The sequence below is a fragment of the Lygodium microphyllum genome, chromosome 18 (genome assembly GCF_053477565.2).
Source record: "Lygodium microphyllum isolate KBCC chromosome 18, Lygodium_microphyllum_v1.1.10, whole genome shotgun sequence".
Taxonomy (NCBI): Eukaryota; Viridiplantae; Streptophyta; class Polypodiopsida; order Schizaeales; family Lygodiaceae; genus Lygodium; species Lygodium microphyllum.
In genome coordinates, this window is record NC_141152.1 from 91,678,546 (window position 1) to 91,691,243 (window position 12,698).

A 12,698-nucleotide genomic window follows, 5' to 3' on the forward strand; every position below is an offset into this window, starting at 1 on the left:
CAACACAATTGCCTCACAATGCTAGGTCCTAAGTTTAGACGCAGGAGAGAGGAAAAAGAAAGTTGAATCATCAACTCATCATAGTCAACATCTAGATTACCATCACAATTGAAATCATGCATAGGATGGCAACCACTATTAATAGACAACCAACAAGGCTAACACTCAATCGAGCAAAATACCCATGCCTACCCAAGAAGAGGCTGCAACACCTTTGTCAAAAACAAATTAGAGCTATTCTTGAGCACCACAAGAGACATATACTAAGACACCTCAACCACACAGAGCTACATTTCCACCTGTGGGAGATTCTTCATTAAGAAGTATAATATATTAATATATTTCTTTTTCTTTTTCTTTTTCCTAGTGATATCACTTATGTCTACACCAAAGACATTCTTATATGGAATATCACCTAACATCTTCTCTTATAGACATGCCTATTATCTTTTCTTTCTGTTAAGGTAAGAGATACAATTCTTTCTCATAGGCCACATTGGCCTTTTAAAGACATTAACACACTTCTTATTGTGAGTGCGTGGGCGTGTGTGTGTGTGTGTGTGTGTGTGTGTGTGTGTGTGTGTGTGTGTGTGTGTGTGTGTGTGTGTATTTTCATTTGCATAAAAGTACTCTATATTTAGTCACAAGAAATGTGTTTCTTATTATCTCCCAAGTTTTTGTTTGTGGTAATAGAAAAGAGGTTTGCATCTTATAGAATAACCAAGAAAAACCTAAGCTTCATGGATTTGTGTTTCATTACTGGCAAGGTTTGTGTTTTATATAACAAACACAATTACCAAAGCTTCTCATTACTTACAAGCGGGCCATTGGAAGCCTTGCATTTTGAAATTTAATGACGAATTATGGTCAATATGGCCTACTGTTGCGTGTGAGCAGTTCCAAGGTGGGCCTTTAGCAACACATCAATGCATAGTGATCAATTGACTGAGCAGCACAAGACTAGCTGCACGTCTACATGCATAAACATTACAAAAGTACAAGACAAAAATTAGTGTGAACGCTTCCAATTTAGGGCTTGAATGGTCCTGATTTCTCGGTTGTCATTTTACATTGGTTTGATAATCATGGCAAGCATCGAATTTAATCTTCTATACTTGAACTGAGAATGAAACTGCCACTTCATTTATTTGCCTTGATGGTATGAAAGGATTATATACCTTTATCCTTCTGTAAGGAAAAAGTTAACTGCATCCTTCCATCTGTAAATCGTAAGTGTAATTGTGCTCACATGCCACAACGTGATTAACATGGCCTGGTTACCAAATCTTTTGCCCAAATTGTGCAGCATGAAAGGCCACAATCTCTGAGAAGCTTTCCATTGCTCGCAGCAGGCTAAGAAAGCCTGGTTGGTCTAAATTATCAATAAGATGATATATTAAGCTGCATCCCCTTGTTTTTGGCTGCAATGCATACTCTTGCTCTTGGCTGCAATGATTCATTGCACACATATAATCAAAACTTTAATGTACGAATGATCCAGCAGGATTTTCCAGTTTGACAAACTTTTTCTGTGCCATGGTCGTGATGTGATAAAATGCGAATTCAGCAGCATGAGCAAAGCTACCCACAGCTGCACCAACTGTCAGATTCGCTTGGTCAGTGATCACAACAAAGCAAAAAAGGGAAAGGTCATTGTAGGGATGCTCTGTCTTACTTGCAATCATCAAAGGAAACCTCCCTAAAAACCTTGACTGCATAAAAGTAAGAGAGTAAGCTTAGAAATGGGGATAGCATTTCGATTAGAATCTTCAAAAACAGAAAATCAATGCCAAGGGTGCACATCTTCAATACTCAACTTGCTGTTTTGTAATAGCTACAAAGTTTTCGGCCGAGAAAATGTGCAGGGCACCAAAACCAAGTCCACCAGCAATTGTTAAATTGTATATGTCGCGCACACCTGATTCCAACAATGTTAGTGAGCTATTCATTTAAGGTCTAAAACAATGTTACTGAGGTATTCACTTAAGTTCCAAAACATAAGCCTCTCTGAAGATTATTCCTTCACTGTCATCAAAAGAATTGACTATAAGGCCACAAATAAAATAGAAAGACTTCCCGGTGGGATCAGCTACTTTTGCTCCCCAAGAGAGAGATGCATCACAAGCACCAACATGGCTTGCATTGTGCTCTGCAGCCCAAATTTCTCCCCACAAAACCACAAACTAGAATTCCCACTAAGATTAGACAATTGCAAACCACAATGGTGGAACAGGAATCAACTCAATGAGAGCCACAAACAGATCTTCCTGCACTGCCAGTTCTACACCGCAGTTACGAAAGTAACTCAATAATATCAAGTCGCAAGTACTGAACGTCAATTGCAAAACACCAATAAGATTGCATCCCAGATTCACATAGTATTTAGACAATTGCCCAACACAAAGGTGGAGAAAACATAATAAACTAACTCACCACGCAGCCTCTCAAGTCCAAATTCTGTTCCATGCAGAACACAGCATTCAATTCCAAATGACAGTCCACCTGTAACTCCAATTGCAGTTGATCCTAACAACAAAAAACCAACACTGCTGCATGGATCAGATCACAGGCATAAAGGCTCCACAAAGTTACTGATATATATTGCAAGATTTTTAGGAATCATCAAACCCTTGTAAATACAAGCCATCAACATCAGCAGAGAAGGAATGACAGCTTTAATAGATTCAAGAAATAAACAATACAAAATTTAGTTCAAAAATGGAGCTATCAGTGTTATTTAATTGAGTTCTTGTGAGTCCTTGAGATCTCATCTACCACAATCACATGCATTCCAGGATTTGTGGATGTAAAAAGTGATGTAAGGTAGCACAGGAAGCATATCTCCGATCTTAATTTGAAAACAGAAATAATGAAACAGTAGAAAGAATGATGAGAGGCCTCCATCTGCTCAGCAGTGGAAGAAAATCCTTGGCTAGAGCAGGTTCAAGGCCATCTGAGACATGGCTGGAAGACTGCCATTTAGGTTGGTTGAAGCTTGCAGTGGGCTGCATCCTTAGAGAGCTGTATCGAAGGGGCCATTCTCTATCTCTCTATTCTCTGCTAATCATCTTAAATATCACCAATCTTCATTATGACTTTTCTATTTGAGTGGCTTGAGATTTCATCATCATGGCCTAACCTTAGCTTTTTTGAGCCTTTCTTTTTAAGCTTGGAGGATGCTTGGTCTTTGGTTTGCAGCTACATGCTCTTCATCTTTTGCTTCAACCATGTTCTAAGTTTCACGAGTTCACTGCGCATCTTTGGTGCCCCTAGCCTCTTCTTCGGAGGATGGTGGCTTCGAGCATGCTTCATCAAGATCTATTGGTGGCCACTTTTCATTGCCTTTGATAGCCCCACCTCTATGTTGTCTAGATGAGATGGTGTCATGCTTCTTCGGCAATGATCATGCTAACTAATCCACAATGACGACCAATGCAAACAAGGCCACCATATTCTTTGGTGGCATGGCCGGTTTTGTTCGGCTTAAGGACAAATGGCTATTACATCCACTATCAACGCCTTCAATTGACTCAAATGGTGGTTCCTTGTCAAGGGACATTGAGTTCTTCTACATGGCTAGGCTAGGCCAATGCTTGTGGAAGGTTTGCCTATGATTTCTAATGTTTCTCAATCTCCTCTACTGTCACGAGGACATGAGTTTTTGACATGCTTTAATGGTGTTGATCAAATTTGATGAAGTTACTAATTGAGATGGCAAGGACCATGCTGAAGCATCAGAAGGTGCCTTACGAGAACACTATCTTGGAGTGAAAGAATAAGACTATGACTGAGATGGCAAGGACCAGACTAGAGCATCAGAAGGTACCTTAGGTTCTATGGACAAATCTGAGATTGTGCAACGAAAGAAGAATATGAGCATAGAGAGAGGAAGGGAAGAGAGACACTGTAAAGAGAGAAGAGAATGGAAGAAGAAATCTGCACTAAACTCCAAAAGAATGTTGAATACAACGCACATTCATCAATCCTTGCACGCAGCCCAAAGCATCAATGAGACACCAAATCAAGCTAATGATGGAATGAAGCACTAGATAATGGATAGAGTTGACACATGAAAGACAATGTGCCTATGCCAATGACCGAGACGAGCTAATGATGGAATGAAGCACTAGATAATGGATAGAGTTGACACATGAAAGACAATGTGCCTATGCCAATGACCGAGACGAGCTATAAATAGCTCAAAATACTAAGAACTCACCAACTACTCCATGATGTTGTCATAAATCTAGCCGACTTGATCTTGAGGCTGCAATTGATGCAATCAATTGGCAAAAACCAGTCACCAACCTCAAACGGTGTGAACACAGCCTCTCATCAATAAAAAAGAAACCCACTAAGCTGGCTCTCTAAAACAGCCATTGAACACAAAACTAACTAGAACTTTAATGCACTGAAATGCACACTCTAGAGAGAGCTGCCACTATGAAGAAACTGCTAGGCTGCTAGGTTTTGCACTAAGCAAACACAGAGTGTATAACCATGATAGAAATACAAAGACACAAACATGTTGAGAAACCACTTCTTTAGTTTACACACTTCATTTAGGGTTTCGCACTCATAGCCCCAAAAAGGGCTGGTGTCCAGATTTTGGCCACTTTTTCAGTGGGCGCCCACACAGTGGTGCACCACCCTAGATAGCTTATGCCTATAAATAGGCAATCACTTCATTCATACCACCCCAATCTCTCTTCAGTCATTCTTCACCACCTTCTTCAATCACCACCACTTCCCTTCACTCACCAAACCCTTCCATTGCCCTCACACCCCTTCAGAAGGACATTACGGTTCATGACTCATGGCTGCCTTCGCCCTTCCTCTTCTACTTCAGGCGCCTGGTTCCATCATCAAGCCTTGCGTTTGGAGCACCTTCCACCTAACGTCACCATCATCTGCTTGGCGTCAGCACCCTTCTCCTTCAGGCTCCACCTTCACCTACGTTTTTCAATCTAGAGGCCTTCTCCTTGCCTAGTGTCATCATCTCCAACTTGGCGTCAGCATCCTAGCCTCTGGTGACGGTCTCCATCTCCAATCATCACTGATTTCATCACTCGTCTATCACACGGGCTGTTGGGACCTGCGTTTTTGCAGCCCAACTCATCCTCCATCATCTAGCGTCATCATTATCCACATGGCATCAACATCTAGGCTGCTCTCCCTGCATTTGACAACTCTGATACTCTGGGATTTGCGTTTTGCTACCCACGTCACTCCTCGGCATCAAAGGATTGCAATTCGCTTCCTTGACAGCTCGTGATCATCTTCCACATCTTTGAAGGCATCAAAGGATTGCAGTTCACTCCCTCAACAGCTGTCCTTCACCTTCCAGTAGTGATTACTTTGATAGCCCACTGCCCCGAGGACTACGTTTTGCTCCCTTCACTGTGCAGATTCCCACAAGTACTGCTGCCTAATTCAAACAGGACAGTGCACTTATCTTTTGAGCTTCAGCTTCGATGTATCAGCTTTTCTTCTTATAGCATGATTCAGTGCATCATCACCATGTTCCTCTTATGTTTCTAAGTTTCTCTTCTCTCTTAACTTTTGCTATACACACTCTGTATTACTCCCCGCAAACCCTGCTCTCTCTGCACTGTCACTTATTTTGACATGGTATCATAGCATACCTATTATTTTTGACAAAACAATGACGTGCAAAACTCAAATCCTAAATGCAAAAACACAACCACAAACACAGAGAGAAGGAAAACTTTGAAGTGAATGAATCAATGGAATAGACAAATGTAAGAGTGTACAAAATGCTCAAGACCAGAGCAGTGAGTGTTGGAGTGTGACATCCACCGAAGACGAAATCCGAGTGTTATAACCACCAATTGGAGTATGTTGGAGGGTGTATAAGACCAAAATGCAAATCATTGGAAGGAGTAGGATACAAAGCAACAACAGTGGAGATGCACCAAGATATCGACAATGACTGAAACTACCAAATGCAGCAAAAAAGGTGTCGATTGCAACTGGCGATGGCTGTCTAGGGCCAAACGGAGTAGTGGAAGCGCTAGGCAGTAGGCAGCAGTTGGAAGGGCAGTCGCTAGGGGCTAGAGCAACAAACAAAGTGGTGGCACCAATCACAAAGGCTGAACGGCCACATGGAGAAAGGCTGATAACGAAGATCTTCACATGAACACGAAACACCTGCATAGAAGGAATGAAGACTGAATGGCAGCAGCTTGCCTATTTATAGATGTGAATGGACCCTTCCAAATTAGGGTTTCATAGAAACTCTCTTGAACCGTACACCGATTTTGCGTTTTTCATTAAATAAGCATGTTTTGGAGCTATTTATGAGACTATTCAATACGGAATGCATTTCTTAGCTCAACACCATGTTTTGAAGCTGTTTATGAGACTATTCAATACAGAATGCATTTCTTAGCTCAACACCCCCTCTCAAGCCCAAAAGAGAGCTAGAAAGGAAGGCCAACCCAAGGCGTCCCACCCCAAAACAACTAGGGCATCGGACAAAGGGTACGCGATGGTTGCCTAGTGGCCTACCAAGACTACAGAGACGACCAATATCTTACCAAGGGAGTCCAAGTAGTCACCCTAGAGAGAACAAGGCATCAAACAAAGGGTGCACGTCGACTACCCAATGGCCTACCAAATCCTGTAAAGGTAGATGAAACCACAATGAACTATATGGGGTTTTTTTTTAATAAATATAAAGATGTTTGGAGAGATGGTTGGTGGTCAATTAAGTAACTGTACAATATAGGAGAATGAGAAGGGATGGCTAGGTCCAACCCATCACAAAACAGAAAAGCTACCCATCCACTCAAGGGTGGCGAAGACGGGGGAAGGGGTGATGAAGAAATGGTGGTGTGGTGTACAAACTATTGGTGGAAATAGCTCAGGATCCGCCCAAGGCGCAGTCCAAGCACGACCAGTGCAAAAAAACCTGCACGTTAGCCCTACTATGAAAACAAAACTTTACAAAAGAGATGAAGATCTGCAAGTACACACGTCAATAGTGAGATGCTCCAAAAAAATAAACAAAATGGAAATGAAAAGCTAATTGAATATCCAATGCATTGATGCAAATGTATATATATGTGAGAATAAATGCAACAAAAGACAAAAGAATGAAGATTGAAGGACATGATGCACAAGTACTCTTTAAATTCCACCTTTGTCATGAAACTGAAATCTGAAATAAGAGAAGAAAACAAAGAAGGTGATGGTAAAGGTGGGGTGTCATCTTCCTCGTTGAGTTCATAATGCCTCCTCAAGGCCTCCAATGATGGAGATGTCAGAGTGCAACGATGCAGAAGCATAGGACAAAGACTGAGAGAGAGAAGAGAGAGAGAGAAAAGGAGAGTGTGTAAATGCAGAAAATCTGCGATGTAGTATGCTGTATAAGAGTGCAGAAATACACAAGGGGGCAGAGGAAATATCTGCATATGTCTCCGACTTGATGACCTCAATCTCGGTCAGCTTGAGCACAGTCTGTCTCAGCCAACAAATCTCAAGATCAGAATCTAAATAATGAATATTGGAGTGAGCCACGACACCAGCTATAAATAGCCAAAAAAATAGGAAATCCCAGCACTTAAATGCAGCCGACTGCACAGCAAATCTGGCGGACTGCTGACATGGACTGCGTGGACTGCCGTACTACTCAGACTGTCCAAGAAATGACTAGCTAATAGGAGAAGCCTGATAAGACATCGTGAGGCCTCGAAAAGAAGGTGACTAAGACCTTGTGATTCGGTTACGAGTCATTCGTGTGCCTTGCACAAAACCTAGCACTTCACAATATCCGCAGGATACTCTTGACAAGAGCACCGGCTCTGATACCATGTGTGGAAATTGCTAGGGTTTGCACTGAGGAAACACAAAGTGTACAACTGCAATAGAAACACAAAGACACAGATAATGACATGCAAAACTCAAAACCTAAATGCAAAACACAAAACGCAAAACTTAAAAATGGAAAACACAAACACAAATAGAGAGGAAAGGAGAACTCTGAAGTGAATGAATCAAGTAAACGAATGTAAGAGTGTATAAAATGCTCAAGGGTAGAGCAATGAGTGTCGGAGTGTAACATCCACCGAAGAAGGATTCTGAATGTTGTAACCACCAATCGAAGTATATTGGAGGATGTAGAAGATCAAATCGTAGATCACCGAAAGTAGTAGGATGCCTGGTGACAGCAATGGAGATGCACAAGGACGTCAACAATGGCTGAAACAATCAAACACATCAGAAAAGGGGTCGACTAGGGCTAGTGATGGCTGTCTGGGGGCAAATGCAACAGTGAAAGAAGCGCCAAGCAGCAAGCAACAGCTGGAAGGGCAGTCACCAAGGGTTGGAGCAGCAAACGGTGTGGTGGAAGCAGTCACACAGGCTAGACAGCCACATGGAGGAAGGCTAATGGCGAAGATCTTCGCGTGAACACAAAAAACTTGCATAGAAAGGATGAAGATTAAACGAGGGCAGCCTGTCTATTTATAGATGTGGATGGACCCTCCCAAATTAGGGTTTCACTGAAACTCTCTCAAACCATGTACCAATTTTGTGTTTTTATTTAAATAAGCATGATTTGGGGCTATTTAAGAGAGTAATCAGCATGCAATGCATTTCTTAGCTCAACAACCACATCCATCAAAACACATAAAATGACAAACAAACAAAATGTCAGCTCCTAATGTGTCCCCATCTGACTCAAACTGAGGCTCACAAGCAAAAGATGATTGTGCATGACACAAATGACTGCTAACACCCCTTCTTAGACCCTGGATGTGGCTACCAAAAACGACAGAATGGATCATGACTCTAAAGAGTCAAAGTCGTCGTATCATTGTATTGTATCAGATACCCATTATCTTAAAAGAGTATCTTTTGTTGTGTGGACTCTGATGACTCATTATCATTGTATCATTGTATTGTATCAAATCATAAATTAGTCAACTCGTGTGAGTTTGCGAATTGGGCACATTAATCTATAGACGCTTGATTTATTGGGGCCTATTTTTGGCCAGCTAAGTGTTTTTATTGGTTATTTGCTAATCTAGTCAACTAGTATCTTTTATAATTATTCAATTGGTCGACTTTTCCCAAATTTAGGGCTATTTATAGGCAAGCTCCCTCCTGAGTCCTCATTCATTCATTCACTTACAAACTTCCAAACTAAGTCCTACTAGAGAGGGAGCCAGTGCCAGTGCCCACACAGCCGGTTGTAAGAGTGCACAACAAAAGAGAAAACACAAACACAAAGAGAGAAGGGAAGAGAAGGACTACAATGAAAGTACGGAATGGAAGAAGAAAATTTGCACTAAACTTTGAAAGAGTACTAAATACAAGGAAGGAGGACTAATTAGTCCCTGCACACAGCCAGAGGCGTCACTAAGGGCACCGGATCAAGTGATAATGGATGACAGCACCGAAAGATGGACGAATGACCCAGACGTCAAAGAGTGCTTGAAACCTACCTTGATCTATGTAGATGATAATTTTATGGGTTGCACCCTCTAGATGATGACGCCAAGTATAAAAGGCATCTACAATGGCAAGGAGTTCTTTGTCATGGATCTAATAGTTTATCTCTAGAGGGGAGAACTTCCTTGAGTGGAATGCCATTGGATGCATATGACCATTATCTCCATGCTGGGACAAGATGACTCCTAAGGCGTAGTGTTGTCAGAGTGAAGCAATGCGGAAGTGAATGACCGTGACAAAGAGTGAACGGAGAGAGGAGAGAGAGAGAGAGAGAGAGAGAGACACAATGAAACGCAGAAAATCTGCAGTGAAGAATGTTGTATAAGGATGCAGAATTATACACAGATGTAGAGAGAATATCTGTGTATGTCTCTGCCTTGAGGACCTCGATCTCCGCCAGCCCCGAGTGCTATCTCCGTCACCAGCAAGCTGAAATCTGTCAAATACAAGTGATCAAAACTGCTGGAAACTCGGCCTTTAAAAGGCTGAAAAGAATGCCACGTAAATTGTCAAAATAGGCAAGTCGGCTACATTTAATGCAACCGCCTGCAATCAGACAGACAATCCGATTGCTGCCGCGTGGCAAAACTGCCACGTGGCACTGCTGACGTGGCAAGGAGCTGACTGCTAACACCCCCTCTCAGATCCTGGACAAGGCAACAAATGTAGAGATCTGGAATGTCGATGAAGCAAAGCCTGGGGAAGTGCCTTCATAACAAATCTGCAAGATTGTCTTCAATCTTACAGTACTCCACATTAATGGTCGCATCCAAAAGCTTCTCCCTAATGAAGTGATACTGGATCTCGATGTGCTTCATCTGAGCATGGAATATGGAACTCTGTGCCAAGGCAATGCAACTCCCATTGTCACACCGCAAGATAGTAGGACGGGTTTGGGGGCAGCCAAGCTCCTTCAACAACTGCCAAAGCCACACCGTCTCACATGTGGTAGAAGACACAGCTCGATACTCTACCTCAATCAAAGATAGGGCTACCATGGGCTGCTTCTTGCTACTCCAAGAGATAGAACCAACACCCAAGGTAAAACAATAACCTATAGTAGACCGCCTGTGATCCACATCGCCAACCCAATCTGAATCACTCCAACCTGCAAGAAAAAGATCAGAAGCACCTGCACCTGCTGGATAATGAATCTTTAAGTCAGAGGTCCCCCTCAGATATCCTAGTATTCTCTGAGAAACTTGCCAATGCACCTGTTGAGGCGCACTCATGAACCCAACTAAGAGACCTACAGCAAAACATAGAACAAGCCGTGTGCTGAGGAGCCAAATCAATGAGCCAATTAGCTGATGGTAGCAAGTAGCATCCGCCAAAGGAGAATCTGCGTGTGAAGTGGCCTTCCAGTTCGGATCCATAGGAGTAGAAATGAATCGACAATCCTCCATCTCAAAAGTCACCAAGAGCTCCTGTACATATCTCTGCTAACAGATTAAAATCCCCCTCTGAGACTGAAAAATCTCATGGTCCAAAAAGAAATAGAGAAGTCCTAAATCCATCATCTTGAACTTTTGATATAGGGATGCCTTCGTCTCTACGACCATCTAGGTATGAGCACGTGCAATAATCAAGTCATCAACATACAAAACAAATAACATACTACATCTCTCGAAGACTCGAGAATATCCACTAACAGAATCTCTACTGGGGTAGCCAGTGGAAGAGAAAACTTGAAATCTAAGAAAGACTCTCGATCAAGAGGCTCTGGCTCCAAAGGAACTGTTGCGGGAGCCCAACCCTCCCCTGGATCTCCAAGTACGAGGTGCTCCTCGCTCCCTCTGTGGTTGGAACTTCCATGAACCACATATTTCCACTCGTGTAGACATCCCGCTTAACGGGATCAAGCAAGCGATAACCTTGGGATTGGGAGTTGTAGCCAATAAAGCCCTATCGTTGGGAAGCCGCCTCAAACTTGTCACGCTACGTCTTCAGGATGTGCACATAGGCGTTACACCCAAAGATCTCGAAATAAGAGACATCAAGCTTAGTCCCAAAGTAAGCCTCAAAAGGTATCATCCTATCAATGGCTGAAGTGGAAGATCAATTGATGATGTGAACTGCCGTAGCCACTGCCTCAGCCCACAAAAACTATCTATCGATGCTCCATCATGGTACGCACCATCTCGATCACACTTCAATTCTTCCGCTCCAAAATGCCATTCTCTTGAGAAGTGTTGGTATTAGCAAACTCTTAGTGAATGCCCCTCATCTGCACAAAAACGAGCAAACTCATTAGAAATAAATTCACCACCCTTGTCTGATCGCAAGGTCTTCAATCTCAAAACAGATCGATTCTCCTCGAAGAGAAGCCAATCCTTGAAGTGGGAGAAAGCCTCTGACTTCAACGTCCAAAATAGGCCCATGTTATCCTGTTGTAGTCATCTACGATCAACATGAAGTACAAGCTCCCCTTCAGGGACTCATTCCTCGTTAGGCCACAAAGATCCGTAGATACAAGCTCCATAGGTGAAGTAGATTGCCTTGAAGCTTTGTTGGAAATCGCATCCCTATACTGTTTCCCATGAATGCACGAGACACATGGCTAGTGGCCCACCACTATGTCCAACAAACCTCAAACAAGCGATCCTCGCAACACCTTCCGAAGATACTCATAGTTTAGGTGGCCAAACCGAGCATGCCATAGCTCAGACTGTGTTTGAGAGGTAAGAAGAAGAGAGATGAGAGCAAAAGAAGACTTCAATTTGTAGATGTCATTCTCCTTATACCCTGAAGAGAAAACCTTCCTCGATCCACGATCAAGAACGCAAACAACATCACTGTCAAACTCCACTGAGAGACCAAGAGAACAAATCTTATGTATCGAAAGCAAATAATACCCTAAACATGACACATGCAACATCTCGAAAGTGTGGGTACCACCACGTCCATCGAGAATCAGCTACATCTTACCCCATGCAACAATAGACACAGAAGAGCTGTCTCCTATGAGAATCTGCCCACGCGAAGGTCGCAAATGGGTAACACCTACTGTCGAAGGAGTCATGTACCGAAAGGCACCACTATCCACGATCCACTCTCAAGCTTGACAAGCTGTCATCACAACATCAAAAGTCTTCAGTGTAGGGTCCTAAATGACCGCTAAGTGTAGAAAAGCAGTTGATGAGGGTGCAGCCACTGCACAAAATCCTTCGTATCCTTTTTCTTGGTGTCCTTGTCCTTGTCGAGGCAATCCTTCTTCCAAT

General features: G+C 42.7%; 1 protein-coding gene across 1 annotated transcript in view; it reads right to left on the reverse strand.

Moving 5' to 3' along the window:
- Positions 1 to 1,121: 1,121 nt before the first annotated feature.
- Positions 1,122 to 12,698, reverse strand: part of LOC148021150 (uncharacterized) — a 77,460-nt gene continuing 65,883 nt past the window's right edge. The window contains exons 3-6 of the mRNA XM_087698213.1: positions 2,434 to 2,526; positions 1,818 to 1,918; positions 1,676 to 1,712; positions 1,122 to 1,600 (exon numbers count right to left, since the gene is read on the reverse strand). Of these exons, the coding sequence (XP_087554339.1) occupies positions 1,482 to 1,600; positions 1,676 to 1,712; positions 1,818 to 1,918; positions 2,434 to 2,526 (350 nt within the window). The 3' untranslated portion in view covers positions 1,122 to 1,481. The remainder of the gene's footprint in view (positions 1,601 to 1,675; positions 1,713 to 1,817; positions 1,919 to 2,433; positions 2,527 to 12,698) is intronic.